The following is an 18,676-nucleotide window of genomic DNA, read 5'->3' as shown; positions in this document are numbered from 1 at the left end:
CCAGCACGGATTCATGAAAGGCAGGTCCTGCTTGACCAACTTGGTCTCCTTCTATGCCCAGGTGACCCACCTACTGGATGAGGGGAAGGCTGTGGACGGTGTCTACCTGGACTTCAGTTAGGCCTTTGACAGTAGGAAAAGCAAAGAGATCTATACAGGTTAGACCTTTGGGCTGAGGTCAAGGGGATGAGGTTCAACAAGACCAGGTGCTGGGTCCTGCACTTTGGTCACAACAACCCCAAGCAAAGCTCCAGGCTTGGGGAAGAGTGGCTGGAAAGCAGCCCCGTGGAAAAGGATCTGGGAGAACCGGTGGGTGGGCAGCTGAACATGAGCCAGCAGGGTGCCTGGCTGGCAAAGGAGGCCAAGTGCATCCTGCCCTGCACCAGGAATAGTGTGACCAGCAGGAGCAGGGAAGTGATCGTGGCCCTGGTGAAGCCACAGCTCAAGTTCTGGGTTCAGTTCTGGGCACCACAGCACTAGAAAACACTGAGGTCCTGGAGCTTGTCCAGAGAAGAGCAACGAGGCTGGTGAGGGGTTTGGAGGGCAAGTTGTACGAGGAGAGGCTGAGGGAACTGGGGTTGTTTAGCCTGGAGAAGAGAAGGCTCAGGGGAGAGCTCATTGCTCTACTCCCTGAAAGGAGGTTACAGAGAGGCTGGTGTTGGTCTCTTCTCCCAAGTAACCAGTGACAGGACAGGAGGAAGTGTTGAGGCTTTGGAACAGGCTGCCCAGGGAGGTGGTGGAGCCTACATCCCTGGAGGTGTTGAAGAAGCATTTAGATGTGGCATTTCAGGATATAACTTAGTGGTTGTAGTAGTTGGATTATGGTTGGACTCAATGATCTTGAAAGTCTCTTCCAACCTTAGTGATTCTATGATTCTATGAAAAAGTCCCTCCCTGGCTTTCCAGGTATATATTTTTCTTTGCCTCTTTTATCTTTTTATCCTTTTTTTTCTCTAAAACACTCTAATGCCACTAATCATGGTGATTTCTTAGCTGAGTGATAACTTCAGCCATACTGCTGTCTTACTTCTTCAGTGAAAATCAGTATCCATTTTTTAGATATGTATTCATTTTTGGAATTAAAAAAAACCCTCTCCATATTGTCAGGGCTGCAAAACTCTGGACACAGAAGTACACTTATTTTGTAGTGTGCAAAAAAAAATTTTTTTTAAACACTAGAAGGGTAGAAATGATAGTGTATTCAATTATAGACACAGAATGCTTTCAAGGCATCATTCAGTCCAGAGGGTGCTGGAAACATTCTTCCAGTACTGGATCAGGATTGCTTTTGTGTTTTCATCCCTCTGTCTTTGTCTCTGGTCTGACAGTCTGTCATTGACATATACACAAGCCTTCAGTAAAGCCTTATTACTCAGATGGAGGTTGTATTGTGCTTGTTATAAGCAGAAGCATTTACTGAAGTTTTAGGAAAAGTACTGCTGGAGCTGTTTGAACTAGCTGGGTCTACAGAGTTGTTTACACAAATAGTTCTTATGTTTATCCCCACTGGTAGGCAGTTATTACACACATATTCCAGTTGTGTTTAACCCACTCCAGACGAGGACATTTGTTTTAGTAGCATGAGAATGTGGCAAATAGCAATCTATGTTATGCTGTGTGTTAACCTCTTAATAACTGCATGGTTTTGTGGACATAGTTAGCTTTCAGTTCTCAGCAGAAGACTGGTAAACCCCACATAAAATGCTAAAAGTGGATTTTTTTTTCCTTTAGATAATGAAATGCACCTCATAATTGCTTTCAGTCCAGTTGCTGGCCAGTTGATCATTCTTGTTCTCCCATTTCAGAGTGAGACAACATTATGACAATATTATCTATATCTATATAACATTATCTGTTTACAGAAACTGCCTTCATAGGGACATTTTTGTAGTAAAGAGACTATATAAGAGTTATCCAATACCATACATGCATTTTTCTTTCAAATAGAATGACCAGGTGTATGCCAAATCACTTAGTATATTTTAACTTCCTTCCTCAGCCCATATCCTGATTTTATATGCATAAAATCAGTCTGCACAATCTAGCATTTGCTGTTGCTAAACAGCCACTGGTCTGTTGGCCAGAATAGTAGTATTACTCGTAAAGAAATAGAAAAAATAGCAGTCACTGTAAGTGTTCAGTAGGTAAATCGAGTCTGTCTTTATGTGAACACTTTAATTCTTCAGTGAAATCTGCTTGTAAAATTGTTCCCTCTGTAAAGAAATTCAAAGAAGCTAGAACCAAAATTTTCTGGGTTCTGTTTTAATTTTAAATGCTATGTTGGAATTGTTCAGCAGCATTCATCGCAGTCAGGGTTGGAATACCTCTGTTACTTAGACAATGAATTAGCTGCTAGACACAGTCCTTTGACATTTGGCATATTTGTGGAAAAAAACCAACATCTTGTTGCTCTTAGGCAACAGAAGAAATACTTACTCCCTTTTCTTCAGTATTGTTACCTTATGTGATGGGGTATGATATTGCTACTGGTCTGACAGCCTGAGGACAGTAAATACATCTTGAGTCTGTTTGTTTAGTTTTAAAAATTTCTGGCCTTACTGAAAACAGAAGATAATGTTTCTTTTTATTTTATGGAGCAAAATCTCCACCCTCGGTTACAAAACTGGTGTCTAATATTGCATGGCTATTATTCTGGAGAACAATATTAAACAATAAATATTAAGTCTCCCTATAGTCTTTTCAGATACGGATGTAATAGGTACTAGATTGTCTGCAAAAAGTTGAAAGCTAATTTTATGACTGACAGTGATAAAAAGTCCCTTTTGGGTGAATATTTCCAAGGTATTTCACCTGAGTCTGGAATGGTTATTGAGTGTATGTTTTACTTCCAAACTGAAGATATTTTTTTTTTCCTCTCATTACTATTATTATTAAATCAGCTTTGTTTAATTCCAATACACATGTATTCATTTTTTCTCTGCAGATTTCATTTCTGGCCTCTGCTTACATGAGCCAACATCTCTCAGAGGAAAGTTGCTCTGCCCTTGCATCTGTTACCCATTATCTTTATCTCTGCCAGTTCAGCTGGATGCTTATTCAGGTTGGTCTCTCAGTCTTTTTCACCCCTTCCCCAAAACTTCTGTAAATGTATCTGATACATAGACTGTGTTTCCTTTATATCATAGTATATATATCTCTGCAATTTTGTGCTACTAGAGAGGAGGAACATTAGATGGTCTTTATTAAACCTAGAGTGTTGCAGCTCCAAGGGTAAATACCCACTCTATAAAGACTCTTTCCACTAATAGCCATTTCAGCTGTGCATGAATTTCCAAGTCTCAACTTCATCCTGTAGAATTTATTGTTTCAAAACACTGAAAACTATATTTGTTAGAGTTCATAGCTTTTCTGAGCATCTTATTTGTCTTTTGAAAAAGTCTCTTGCAGCTAAAATACAAAGGTAAAGTACACTGTAATTTTTGGAGTTGGTAGCATTTCAGTCATTAGGCTTGCATAATATTGCAAACATGCCTTCGTAGCTCTGCATAAATAAGGAGTGTATGCATTCATAAATATTGCTAGAGTTTTCATAGAATCTCAGCATTCTTTACATTGGAAAAGACCTTTAAGATCACTAAGTCTACCCACTCACCCATCCCTACCAAGGCCACCCCTACCCCATGTCCCTCAGCACCATCTCCAGGGCTTGGAAACCCCTCCAGGTATGGGGACTCCACCCCTGCCCTGGGCAGCCTGGGCTAGAGGCTGACAACCCTTGCCAGGAAGAAATTGTTCCCAAGATCCAATCTAAACCTCCCTTAGGCAAGTGAGGCCATTTCCTCTTACCCTGTTGCTCATTCCTGAGAAGAGACTGACATCCCCTGTGGCTCCAACCTCCTCTCAGGCAGTTGCAGAGCCAGCAGGTCTCCCCTCATCTCCTTGTCTCCAGGCTGAACACCCCCAGCTCCCTCAGCTGCTCCTTGTGAGACTTGTGCTCCAGGGCCTTCACCAGCCTTGTTGCTCTTCTGACACATTATAGAACAGTAAATGGTGTAAAAAAACCAATTGAATTAATGTGGGAGACCATGAAAAATCAAATTTGCTATGGAAAGTTACCAGCTGTGAGTTAGTCAAAATAACAAGCTGTGAGGCTATTTGGAAAATACATTGCCATGCCCTGATATAAAAATGTATATTTAGAACTATTACATGAATCATGTCATTTATTTGTCTGTTATTTTGACACAATTTATCCATATCACATTTATTGTAGCTTACAGCTTTATAAATGCAGCTCCACACGTTACCTCAGAGTGCACATCCTCCAAGATGCAGGTTGTCAGACCAAATCAAGAACTGCAGATTAGGCTATATCTAAATGCAACTTTCTCTTTCAGTGACAATCACGTAGTATCTGGCATTTTCCTGGGATTATGTCAGGCTCACTTAATTTTCAGCAGCCTCTCTAACAGCTCCACCGTGCTGGTTGGTTTTAGTAAGCTACAAGTACACAGTCTATCATGTGCACTGCTGGTACCACTGCTTGTAAAAATGGAGTGGAGGCATCTAAATTGCTCTGTCTTTAGTGATAATGATGCTCTTTTTAGTCTTGTTGTTTTTCCTGAATTTATACAGTTAGCAATCTACTTCTCTCCAATAGATGTGACTTTCTACTGCCTCAGTACAGAATTTTTTTCTGCTGTACTTCTCCTTCACCTGTCTTGGATTATGAGTTTCTCTTAGGTTGTCTAACCTAAATTATTTTGTGAACTGTAAATCAAAGCTGCTCATTCACTTCATTCCTTAGTCACTTTAGGTCTCCTGAATACTTACTATTTTGAGCAGACAAAATAATACTTTTAAGTTGCCATTTTACTGGACTATCTCTCATATTTTGACTGCTCTGTGTTTGTTAATGCTTTTCCCATCCTACAGGAGTTACTTTACATCCAGTGTAAAGTAACTGTAAAAGTAAAACCATCCCATTTCAAGTGCTTCCTCTTAGCAGGATTAATCACATAATGACAAAAAAAAAAAACAAAACCTGGTATGGCTGTCAACAGTAGGTCCTTTTTATGGCTGCAGTTGAAATTCAGTGTTATTTTTGTTGAAGTAGACTTTAGCCAGGTCCTAATAACTTCTGTGTCCCACTGCATGTATTGGAGCCTCTGGCTTGTGTAAGTCATGAAGACTCTTCATTCAAATATGAGGGGACAAGGGTGCTTAAGAGCCTCCATTAGAGCCTGCTGAGTGATGAGCTGACAAGAGCTGCCAGGAATAAAACTCACACTGAAGGGGATTGCCCCTTTTTGTAGGTGCAGGTCTTCAGATGTCAGGAATTCCTGAAGTTTGAAAGACCAAAAGGAAATAATAATTAAAAAAATAATAACATCTGGCACATAGATCAACCCAGTTCTCAGCTACAACTTCCATCTCTGGACTGAGAATAGATCCTGAAGTTGTATTTCTCATTGCAGTGAGGAGGCAATGCCAGGGCACTACAGGAGTGCTGGGGACATCTCTGTGCTTTAATTGGTCTTCACAACATTGTTATCAAAGCTTGTGGATCCAAGGGAAAACCAGGCTGATTTGAAAAGTCCAGTTGCTTCTGCTGTCTAAATAGCAGATTTAAATGCCTGAAAAATGAATGTTCATATTTCTCAGCATGATATACCTAATCCACATGATTTGGAAGGCAGAATTAATAATGTATTTATACTTAAACACTTTAATTTATACTTAAAATTAAATACTTCTGTCTGGGAAACAGCAAAAATATGCAAACAGATTCTGGGATGCCTACAGACATGTGCAGATACATGGAACTGAAACATCCAGAAAATTCAGGCAATTTTAAGTGGTCAAATGGTGGTAGAGCAACTTTTGGAGGCAACAAAAGTCTACAGGAAAACACAGATTTAGCAGTACAGTTGGATCTGTAAAGATTCAATTCTGTAGTCCAGATCAAAGATCTGCTTTCTAGACTCTGGGACAACTTCCTGACCTTTTTGTCCTAATCTTTCCATCTTCTGCATATTGTTAGGTAGAGTAATTATACCTAGCATTTTATAATATTTTAATAGTGGGTACAACAAAATATGTAGCTTTATATTTTAATTCTTTTTCCATTTTTAGCTTATTGTATTTTTCAGCTGACATTTGATAACACTATTTGTACTATACGCGTAGCTACTATCCACATATTGCCTGAAATGCAGGAATGGAAAGGACCTCAGAGAGCACCTCATCCATTTTCAGAGTCAAAGCAAAAGACACATCAAATCATTCTTGCTTGTCTAATTGTCCCTGTCCCTTCATATTGCATTATCTTGTTTCTTGACTTTTATAGGGAGGTTTTTGTAAGTTACATAATGCTGATAACATTCCCAGTTTTTATAGGGATGAGACTTTCTTGACTGCAGAAGGAAAGGAGTAAGCAAGGTGCAAATGGCTCTTTGTGCCCAAAGAATGAGCTTAGCCTGAAATATTTGCCTTATACTGATGTCTGAAATTCAGAAGGCTTTATCTTGACATGTGTCCCCTTATTCAAATGTATGGTAATACAGCATGACCCTGTACTTTCAAATGCAATCTGCACTTTTATCTTAGGAGCACACACTAAGGATGTCTTTCTGTATTCTATTGTTCTTCCCATGTAAATCTGTAGTATGACAAATATTTATCAGGAAAAATATTTTTATTTTACAAAAAAAACCCAACAGTTAAAACCTGTAGTTTGAGGGGAAAAAATTAATCATAGAGGTCTCAGTTGCCAATTCTGATGTAGAGAAAAATTGTGGGGAAAGGTGTAGGTGAACTCTTTGTACCATTTGAACCCTTGCTGCAGTGGAGTAAATCACCAACAAAAGTGGCAATCCAATAAACAAGCTAGAGTGAATGTTATCAGCTTTCTGTCACCCATAGCTGAATCCTCCTGCTTTGTGGATTTAATGGCACCTTAAATGTTCTATACATTTATTGCAGACTTGTAAGACAAGTGCTTGCAGTAAGTACAATGCTTATTTTTATTAATTATTTATATAGGCTGCTGAACAGCTTTGAAAAAGGAATTATATTAAATCAAGCAACCATTCTGAAAAAGAGGAAGGGAAAAAGAAGTTCTCCCACTCAGTTGGGAAATACAGTTTGAAGTATATGTAGCTAATATTTACTGGATATGCACAGATTATCAGTAAAGAGAAATCAAAAGCAACTCGGTTTTGGGAAAGTAATTTAAATTAATTGCCTCATTATAAAAGAAAAAAAAAAGTGTTACTGAATGTCACATTGTCTGATTAGAGTGTTATTTGAATTCATAATTGTTTTGCACTCTCCATCAGAATAATCACAACTTGTACACATGCTCTTCTACCTGAGCAGCTGGGAAATGGACAGTATGTTTTATTCTTCCATAGGAGTGGTTATTGTTGCAGCATGGCAACAGGAAAAGATTTGCTAAAATTAGCTCCACTATTTGTATTTCATTGGTTACATTTTGGAACATCAAAGGGGGTTGAAGACAAGAATTTACAATTATCAAGATTGAAATGTCACTGAACAGGAAATGGTGAACTATACAAGCTCCCTTGCATCTTTGCAGCAGCACTCGTATTATTATTCTTCTGTGATAAATGAGGTGAGATAGGTAAATATGGCTAAACAAACACAGAGCAAGAACATGAGGCAGAATTTCTTAGAAAGCAATTTCAGTCGGATGATTGAGAACAATGTTCACCAGATTGTCAGATTTAATAGAACCAACAACCCCTGAGCATCATGGCATAAATCAGTTAAAGGACTTTGCTGCCTGGAAATTCTCACAGTGAAACACAGCCTAGTCCAGAATAAGAGGGCATGTAATTTAAATCCTTTTATTGGCATATAGTGACAAACTGAATCTTGAAAGGATTCTCAACCCCATGCAAAAGTTAAGAGAGAAAAGGAGAAAGAGTAAGTAGGGAAAATCTTTTCACACACTGTGGATTGTTTTTCCCTAAATACCATTTTCATAGAACCATAGAATAGTTAAGGTTGGAAAGGACCTTAAAGACCATCAGGTTCCAACCCCCCTGCATGGGCAGGGACATCTCCCACCAGCCCAGGCTGCACAAGCCCCATCCAACCTGCCCTTCCAATGTTCACCAGATTGTCAGATTTAATAGAACCAACAACCCCTGAGCATCATGGCATAAATCAGTTAAAGGACTTTGCTGCCTGGAAATTCTCACAGTGAAACACAGCCTAGTCCAGAATAAGAGGGCATGTAATTTAAATCCTTTTATTGGCATATAGTGACAAACTGAATCTTGAAAGGATTCTCAACCCCATGCAAAAGTTAAGAGAGAAAAGGAGAAAGAGTAAGTAGGGAAAATCTTTTCACACACTGTGGATTGTTTTTCCCTAAATACCATTTTCATAGAACCATAGAATAGTTAAGGTTGGAAAGGACCTTAAAGACCATCAGGTTCCAACCCCCCTGCATGGGCAGGGACATCTCCCACCAGCCCAGGCTGCACAAGCCCCATCCAACCCGGCCCTCAACTCTGCCACGGATGGGGCAGGCACAACCTCCTTGGGCAACCTGTGCCAGTGCCTTCCCTCATGGTGAAGAATTTCTTCCTGATGTCTAACGTAAATCTCCCCTCTTTAGTTCAAACCCACTATCTCTTGTCCTAACACTGCCCTCTCTGATGAAAAGCCCCTCCCCAGCTTTCCTGGAGCCCCTTCAGGTAGCTCTGCTATAAGAAGGCCTGGAACCTTCTCTTCTCCAGGTTGAACACCCCAACTCTCTCAGCCTGTCTTCACAGCAGAGCTGCTCCAGCCCTTGGATCACCTTTGTGGCCCTTCTCTGGACCCTCTCCAACAGGTCTATATTTTTTTTGTGCTGAGGACACCAGAATTGTACACAGCACTCCAGGTGGGGTCTCACCAGAGCAGAGCAGAGAGTCAGAATCCCCTCCCTGGCCCTGCTGGCCACACTTCTTTTCATGCAGTCCAGGACACAATTGCCCCTCTGGGCTCCAGCATTCACTGATGGCTCATGTCCAGCTTCTCATCTGCTACCACCCCAAGTCCTTCTTCTCAGGACTGGTCTCCAATCATTCTCCCCCCCAGCCTGTGTTTGTGCCTGAGGTTGTGCTGACCCAGGTGTAGGACCCTGCAATTGCTCTTGTTGAACTTCGTGAGGTTGGCACTGGCCCACCTCTCCAAAATTAAACAGATAAATCAACATTATTGTTAGAAATTCCTGTGTAGGCAATGGAGAGAATTGAGTGAGGTTGGGTAAGGATCAATGAATGCATGAAGAAGTCTGACCCCTCTCCATTGGCTGCCAAGAAAGGATAAAGGCACAGGCTTGAATTGAATGCCCTCTAGAAAGAAAAAGAAAATTAATCCTTTGTTCACGCCATATAAACAGACAGGAATAATTATGGAACATGCAGAGCTATAGCCTGGTATATGTTTGAAGTGGAAGAAGTGAGGAAATATTTTGAAAAACATGTTTATAGTGGATAGTTTAGGTTTACTTGATTAAAAAGTATTAACAAGTGTGTAGATTTGCATAATGAAAAGCTCAGCACATGGAAAATGTTCCTTCTGCTAACCTCTTAAAAAAAATGCAAAGATCCAAGCAAAGCTCTAAGTATTTTCTTTTACTTGAAGGGTTTCCTTGCTTATACTACCAGCTTTTTCAAGAGATTTCCACTATTCCACTTCTTATTTGCATTTTTTTCCTCAAACTTATACAAACACTACACAGAATCACAGAACTATGGAAGTTGCAAGGGCATCTTAAGACTGTCTAGTCCAACACCCTGGCTCAAGCAGGGTCAGCCAGGGTAGGTTGCCCAGGACTATGTTCAGTTAGGTTTTGGTTATATCTAATGGCAAAGACTTCATAACCTCTCTGGACAGCTTGGTCCAGTGTTTGGACACCTCCACAGTAAAGAAAAAAATCTTTATCATGTGTTCAGATGGAATTTCATCTCTATTAATTTGTGCCATTGCCTCTTGTCCTGCTGTTGGGAACCACTGAGAAGAGTCTGGCTGCCTCTTTGTCACTCCCATCAGTTACTTATACACATGGGTAAGATCCCCCTGAGCCTGCTTTTCTCCAGGCTAAACAATCCCAACTCTCCCAGCCTCTCCTCACAGGAGAGATGCTCCACTCAACGTATGATCTTTGTGGCCTCTGCTGTATTGTTTTACTCCATTTCTTTGTTGTATTGTTGAGCCCAGAACTGGACCACAGTCAGAACTGTTGAAGGAGGTCAGTGCATTTCCTACAAGAAGATACATAGAGCTGAACGACAGTATAAAAATACTCAATACAGATATTATTTAGCAATATTATATGTCAGTCTTTTCTTTGAAGGTTTGGAAATCCAAAGGAAAGCTGCTTTTGCACTGCAAAAAGAGTGGTTTTACTGTACAAGGTGTCCCTTTGTCTCTGATAGTCTAATTCCAAATCTAACAGTTACATACATAAGCATACTTCTTTTATCATCAGTCTCTTTTGATTACTTTAGAGAATAAAATGAGAACAAAATATTTATGTTGAGAAATGTTTATATATACACATATGTTGGGACAGGAATATGCTGTATTATGACTTTCAGAGTGATTTTTGTGGGGGATAGCTAGTCATCCACTAAGTCTACTGATCAATATTATGCATTATTCTTCAGGCTGTTAATTTCTGGTATGTCCTGGTGATGAATGATGAACACACAGAGAGACGCTATCTCCTTTACTTCCTTTTGAGTTGGGGGCTTCCAGCTTTTGTTGTGATCCTGCTTTTAATTATCCTGAGAGGAATCTACCATCACAGCACAGCACAGATTTATGGCCTGGTCTACAATGATCTGTAAGTTTTCCTTTTAAAGAACCGTGACCTAGCTATTGTACTCTCTACATTGTTTTATGTTTAATCTGCTTGTACGTAGAGAAGAGGATATGCTTACAGCCAAATGCAGCAGGGGGCAGGGAGATTTCTCGTTTGGTGGAGATGAAGTAACTATTTCACCTGTATTCCCATGCAGTTGGGCTTTGCTCCAGTTTCTCCACAGTTCCCTCCTGGGATGGCATCGGCAGAGCCAGCTTGAGCATGGCTGCTATATGAGTAAATTATCTATTATTTTCTGAGACTCTGCAATTCCAGGATAAAGGATAGGAATGGCTACTGCTGCAAAAGTGAGCAGAAAAGCATGGTTTTTTGTTTTTTTTTCATTTGATTTCTGTGTTTGAAAAATCTCAGCACCAAAATAAGCCATAAACTCCCCATCTCTTAGATTATTTTATATATTCTCTTCTAAACAGTGTTACTACATTAACATGTAAAATATACTTCTTGAAGTGTTTCTTTTGGAATATTGAATATATACGTTCCAAACTGTTCCCAGATCAAGCATTGTTGTAATGCCAATAATCAACACTGCTCCTTCAAATCTATATGCAACCTCAGAAAACCATCCTAATTAAAGAAATACACCTTCATAGAACTTGAGACATTAAGTGGACAGATACATAGATGAGTATTTTTTGTTCTTCCCTATCTCTTTTGCACTGGCTCCTTTTCTGGCAAAGCTAATCTATGATAATAGCTGTTCTAGGATATAAGGCCATTATGCTGATTCACTTTGTTTCATAATTGCATGTTTCATTTGCAGGAAAGAGTAAACATGAAATGTTTAAAAAATCCCACAAAAAAACAACAGCAAACAAACAAAAAAACCCAAAACAATAGAAGAATGTACTAATTCTTTTAATGAAAACTTAAGAGGGTGCTTGCAAAGTAGGCCCAAAACAGGAGAATACCCATCTGTTATTAATAAAAGGGGAAGACAGAGTGTTCCTCATTCCATTAAAAATGAGCAAAATTTAGCACACTGATTTAGGTCTAAATGAGCCATAGTGGGTGCTACAAGCTGTCTATCCATGTTAGCCAAGGTTTAGTCCTACTGACTCTCAAATCAGAAGAGCATCTGAGGTCCACAGTAGCAGACTATTTCTGACACCCATGCTGCATCAGGGAGTGCTGCATAGCTCCATACCATCTCCTACTCAGCTATTTCTCCACAGAACATGGTGATCAAGAGTGTATTTTTTCTTCATGGTGAAATGCTTCTCTGTGCATAGGAAGCACAAGAAATATGTGTAGTACAGTGAAGTCTTCTGTTTGCCATCAGACAGTGGACTGGTGGTATCATTATGCAGTGAATCCCTGTTTCAGTTGCTTGTTTTTTTTTATATCTCATTCTTTCAAAAACAAGGAAAATCCATACATTCTGATAAAATTAAATAGAATTACTCACTCCAATTCATTTGCCCAAAATAATTATAAAACGTTTCCAGCATATTAGTAAAGGGGACAAATGTCAGAAATCATCCCAATTTTAGTGAGTGTACAGCATATTCCATCTCAGTCATTGTGAACACTGTTTAGAAGATACCTGCAAGGATTTTCATATATCACATTGATGCTAATTCCTAATCTGAAGAGCTCTTTAAAACTTGCTCTTATTTATACAAAAAGGATGTTCAAAGCTAGAATGTAGGGAAGACAACAGATTGAACTACATCACTGTTCATTTTTTCCAAACCAGGATGTAGTAGTGGAAACAATAAGGTAGTGGTTTCCCAAGTCAAGGTCATTACATGCTAACTTCAGAATCATCCTCAGAAATAGTTTGAGAACAATGGTGTGCTGCTAAGGAGCTCATTTCATGTGAGAGCTGGAAGACTGGTTGAAGTTACAGAAGCGGTGAAACCTCTTAGCTGTCTCCTGAGTGATCATTCCTTCAGACAACTCATTTCTGCATTACTGTGGTGTCTGACCAGCTGTTTTGTTCCTAACCAGAATGCCAAGAGCACAATTAATAGCCAAAAGGATGGCTGTGCTGAAAGAACTTCATTTTATAGCTCTACTCAACAAAATAATTAATATTGGACCGCATTGCATTTTTTGTGTTTCTCAAGTGTTATGACTGGGTCTTCCTTCAGATATGAACAAATTCTGTACACAAATGCATATATTTTGTACAGTAACTCCCACAACATGTCACAGTGTAAAGATAACAGGCTGCTATGGTGAAAACAGTAATGTATGTATTGGTGATTATTTTCATAATTAGTGGAGTTTATGTATGGTGTGAACAGTGCACTCTTAGGCATTATGTGAATTCATTCATGATATTGGTAAATTTGTTTGTATCAGTGCCACCAACTAGTGTAATTTTCTTCAGATTGCAGCTAAATGATGTGTAACAGATCTAACAGCCGAGAAAGGGCTCTTCCACTCCTCCCTTTTCTAATTCCCCTGTTGCTCAGCTGGAGAGGTAAAAGCTGTTTGAACAGGATTAGAAAAAATTGCTGATGAAAGCCATATCAGCATAACTTCAATGAAAGAGGTAATGAGATGGACATTTGCATAGGGCAGGTATGAACAGAGGAAGAGTGGTCTGTTTGGGTGCCTGAGAAAAAAATGTGGAGGTGCTATGAATACCTAATACAATATTTTTACCAAGGAAAATAATAACATCTGATGCCCTGCTAAAAACATGCATTAGTTCTCATAACTTTTTTTCAAAAAGAATAACAAACTGCTTCAGATGCAGGTGTGCGTAACTGCACCTGTGCTTAATTTCTGTGTGTAGAATCTACTGGCTCAATCATGCCATGAAACTTCAAAGCAGGGCCATGCTCTGTGTGCAGCTGAGTTGTAGAAGGTGCTTGGATAGGCATTTGCCATCTATCCTGTTTTTCACTTTTCATGTTATGGTAAAAATCTGACATGGACGTTTGTCAATATTTGTAAATGAAATGTGTCTCTAAAATTCAAGTATATTGTCTACTGCATTCTGCAGTAATCTTAGTCTAAAATGTAAATCCTTGCTTGAGAATGACCATGATGGCTGAAGCATTAGTGGAAGAAGCAGGTGTCAGCTCTTTTCAGCTGACTAATATCTGAAATCTGAATTAAGCTCTGAACCAGATTGCTTAAGATCAGTCTAAAAAAGTACGCTACCCTTCTGTTTTTTCTGAGGTTTTATGTCATACAGTTTTCTAACAACCGTTCAGATTTGTTGCAATCTCCTTCTAAAATAACTTGTCTAAAATATAAGGACATATAAAAGATAAGGATACAAATTCTACTGTTTAGGTGCACGCTGTTCTAAAAAAAATTATTACCTTTTGTCATTTCCTATTGCATGTCACCATGACTGTATTGTGGCATAAGTAGAGACCTAAGGACAACCTTTCTCTTCCATTTACTTTGTGGTTTGTTTCTTCGTTTGTTTTGTTGTTGTTTTTCTTTCTTATCTACCATCTGATTTTCTCTTTCAGGATTATAAACCAAATCCATAATCTTTCTTTACAGGAATTCTTCATGTTCATGCACAATTTTAATGCCTTTCTCCTTCAGAGTGTAATTTTTCTTGTTGAATAAGAATTTATGAGCAGATGAGTTCACAACAAGACAAGTGTTCAGCTTAAAATCAAATTCCAAAGCTCACTGTGGTTCCTAGTCCTAGACAGTTCAGCATTTGCTGTTTTCCCGGTTCTATCCATGTGTCTTTTGAGGGATTGCTTCACAGGGGGTTTACAGGCTGCAAAAAAGTTCTTCTGGAAACTAAGGCATGTATAGAAATTAAACAACAGTGTGGTGAAGGACTTGCCACTAGCAACAATTGGGTCACGTTTTATAGTGGAAGTTGCTTGTGGGTTCATGACACATTATAACTGTTTTGCACTTAAAAAACAAAAAAGCAAGCAAAAGAACTTCTCAAATCTGCATCTGCAACCCTAAAATAGCTTTCTGATTTCTCATTTACCTCTGAAAATGTAATTGTCCACACTTGCACGCAAGTAAAATTTCTGGTATCTATTGCACTGGAGCCACACCCATTTTCATGGTTTTGCCTTAACTGTTCCTTTGATCAGAGGCCAGAATTATGTAATTACAAGCATCAGGTTTTGTTCACAAATGTGATTATAAATGTTACATGCACTGGACTGGTACCCAAGAGATAGTCCAGAGGTATAACAGACAATGGGGGAGGAAAAAAGTGCTACTCCAAAATTGCCCAGAACCACAGGTCAGTGGAGCTTGAACTTTTAACTTGAGTGGCTTGAAAACTCTTACCTACATTAGCATTAAAGTATGTCGTTTGTTTTTTTAAATAAACTTGAGAAGTACTCTTGTTTCAGCCTTAAGCTTTGAATCTGATTAGACCTTCTTCTTGAAACTGAACTCCCCTAAGAAGGCCAAAAGACTCTTCTTATTAACTAAAATGAGTAACCTTTGAAATGGGGAGAACTGGAAGTGATTAGACATGACAGAATACAAATTCTAAAGTTTATAAACAAATATCTTCCTGCCAACTGTGTCCTTTTAAAAGTTGGTCAAGCTGGTTTTCAAGAAGAGCTTTAGTCAAGCTTTAGCCTGGCTTTTTAAATTGAATCAAACTATAAAGTTTGTTCCTAGAACTTTTCTTTTTCTCAGTCATTTTTAGACCTGGCTCTCTGCTCCTTGCAGTTCCAAGAGCTTTTTTTCTTCTGACAGTCCCTCCAGTTTTTCTAACTGCCTCCTTTTTAGCGAGATCAATTTTTTATTTTTTTTTCCCAAGGAAAACATGATCTCCCCTCTCCATCAGGAGGTGACACTGGATTAATTAATTTTCTTCTTTAAAAATCCCCAGTGGCAAACGGAGCACAGAAAGACCATGTCTACCATTATAATACTTAAAGTATCCTTGTATTTGGTTTCAATGGTAGTGATGTGATAATATCTCACAGCAGCAAAAAGCCTAAGCTAAATTTGCTTGCAAATATCTCTTCTATCTGTGAGAAATAATGGTGAAATATTGTCCAGAAAAATTCCTTTACAGAAAAAACCCAACACTTCCCTCTCCCATATAGTTTAACCCAAGGCAGAGATTTTTCCAGCAAAGTAATCGGATGTGTGACTGTGCAGCCACATCCAGGGAATGGGAGAACACCAGGCTACAGAAAGCTGGAAATTATGAACTTTTCTCTGTGACTAAGAGTTATGACTCTTCCTGTTACTCACATTGCAGTTTCTCTCAATCAAGTTCTTACACATGAGCACACCACAGGGCACAAATTAGCATCTAGGAGCCATGGCCAACACTATTTGGAAAAGAAACTTCACAGGAAATACATTCCAGTACCAGGTGGAATAGCAGTGGTTCCAAGGCACTTCATGGATACTCACATGAGAGGGAATCAGACCTGAATTTCAGACACAAAAAGAAGTGCAGATGCTGTCTGAATGCTCAGTTTCCTTGAGCGAGTCATGCCCTGCTGGGTTATAACCCAAACTAGTGATAAAGTAGAAGCATGGAGATGACTTACGCTCTGAGATAGTAAGTCTTAATGGTTGAGGTTTTTAACACCTGTATGAGAGTTGCACAATGCACAAAAATAGTGATAGTCTGCACCACCAAAAATACTCCATCTGGTGAAGAACAAATGCTAGCAGGGCTCACATCACCTGAGAGTGCTGTGAAGAAGTGGAAGGCTTGAAAGAATAATAGAATCACAGTCACAGACTGGTTTAGGTTGGAAGGGACTTTAAAGATCATCCAGTCCCAACCCCCCTGCATGGGCAGGGACACCTCCCACCAGCCCAGGCTGCTCCAAGCCCCATCCAACCTGCCCTTCAACACTGCCAGGGATGGGGCAGCCACAGCTTCCCTGGGCAACCTGGGACAGGGTCTCCCCGCCCTTACAGGAAACAATTTCTTCCTAATATCTCATCTAGATCTCCCCTCTTTCTGTTTCATTTTATTCCCCCTAATCCTACCTTTACATGCCCTTGTAAAAAGTCCCTTTCTGGCTTTCCTGCATGAAACTGTAAATGATTATGCCCTGCTTGTATATTTGGTGTTCCACAGAGTGCATAAACATCCAGCATGATGAGAAATGTTTGCTTTAAAGTCTTGCCAGGACTGGAAGTTTGAGTAATATCACCAGAGATTTCTTAAGTAAATAAGTTTTAACTCATAAAGAGAGGAGGGAGGATGGGGACAGCCTAGGCTCTGGGCTCAGCCTAAACCAAAATGTAAGATATAATAATTTGTGATGTGTTGTCTAAGTACTTCTCCAAGGTTCATTTATTTTGATGTTATTGTAAGGATAAAATCTTCTTGAAGCACTTTTCCAGACACTACTTTTAGTTAAGTTTTATTTCAAGGCTACAGCCCCTGCAACTTGTAAATATTTAAGTAAACCTTAATTATTTGTTGACAATAGAGTTGTGCTTTCCCTCTAACCAAACACCTGCCAGACTGGTGCACTGACAACCCAGTCAGACAAAATACTGGACCTGCTTTGGGTCTCACAAAGTTGCATGACTCTTCCACTGCTGGCACGTGTTCTGGGCACAGATCCCTGGTGTGCTGTTCCCTGGAATGGAGACCCCTCCCTTCTTAAACCCAGGGACCTTTACAACTACCCATAACAAATTTTTTTTTTAGCTTAAGTGAGCTAACTTCTGCCCAAGTATTTTGTTAAAGACTCATATATCTGCCTTCCCCTGTTACTTCAAAATTGCTGAATTTAGTCCTGAATCTTAGAACAATGTGCTTGAAACACTAGACTTTTACAGGCAGGAATAGCTAAGAAAATAGCTAAGAATAGCCAGAAAAAGCATTCAGGATTTTAGTTGAACTGTCAAATGTGCTAAGAGAAAGAAGTATGACAAATGGATGTGGAATTCCCAGCCCTTAATGCTTTATACTCTGAGTAGACTTGGAAGTGTCCTCTCCCTCCAGCTTGTGTTTTATGTTATCCCAATTTTCCCACTTCCTTTCTCCTCAGTTTGCTGGCAAGTCACCTTGGATTTTGAAGCTTTTGCAAACTGCTGTTGCTATAGCTAAACTCAGAATGATGCTTAAACATCTGGATGTGAGGCTGAATGATTCTTAAACCACTCAGCTGAAGCATTGGGTGGAAAAAAGCCTGCATAGTTCTGTGATTTTTCACTGGCTTTTTGTCACCATTTGCTGTTTTGCCCTTCTCAGCACAATAAATTAGCCCATGCTGAGCTCTGTGCTACTGCAGGAAAACTGTTTCTGGTGAACCAGAGCTACTTGTGTTATGTCTACACTGCACCACAATATAGACTTTACATATATGTATATATGTATACATATATATATGTATATTTGTACACATACTGGTTAAGTTACCCTACTCCCCTGACATTTTGCAACAGTTAAGAGAATACAAAGCTTGGCCTTCTTATATTCTGTACTTGTGCTTTATTTTCTAAACTCCACCATTATTTCCAATGGATCTGCATAATGTGCTACACACTGCTTAGGATTATTTAAAAATATATCACTGCTAAGTGTGATGGCTTTAATTACCTTTTCTGTATCCCTCATTACCAACATATGTTTTCAGTGGAGGAAAATAGTTGGGAGCAGGGGGTTGAGTGCTTTTTATATCTTGGCAAATATTTACTGTTAATGTTAAGCAAATGTTAGCACATCAGAAACAGACATAATCACTGTGTTGTGTGTTTAAAGCATTAAAATAAAGACAAATTCTGACTGATATGAGTGATGGAATTTTGAAAAGTCCATGGATAAAAGTTGTTTTTAAGGTAAAACTCCCAACCACTGTTAAATTCTGACAAAACAAGGTAGTTTTAAAGGGTTGCAAGGTTAGGTTGTTATAGGTGAAA

At 39.2% G+C, this 18,676-nt stretch overlaps 1 protein-coding gene across 1 annotated transcript in view; it reads left to right on the top strand.

Annotated features, from left to right (window-relative positions):
* The window catches only part of GPR98 (G protein-coupled receptor 98), a 272,920-nt gene that overhangs the window by 182,793 nt on the left and 71,451 nt on the right, over positions 1–18,676 (top strand). The window contains 2 exon segments of the mRNA XM_009997834.1: positions 2,945–3,061; positions 10,650–10,828. Coding sequence (XP_009996136.1) covers positions 2,945–3,061; positions 10,650–10,828 — 296 coding nt within the window.

This window comes from Chaetura pelagica, unplaced genomic scaffold, assembly GCF_000747805.2.
Source record: "Chaetura pelagica isolate M959 unplaced genomic scaffold, ChaPel_1.0 scaffold84, whole genome shotgun sequence".
Classification (NCBI taxonomy): Eukaryota; Metazoa; Chordata; class Aves; order Apodiformes; family Apodidae; genus Chaetura; species Chaetura pelagica.
Note: the sequence above shows the minus strand (reverse complement) of the source record. Positions and strands in the feature narration are given on the sequence as shown.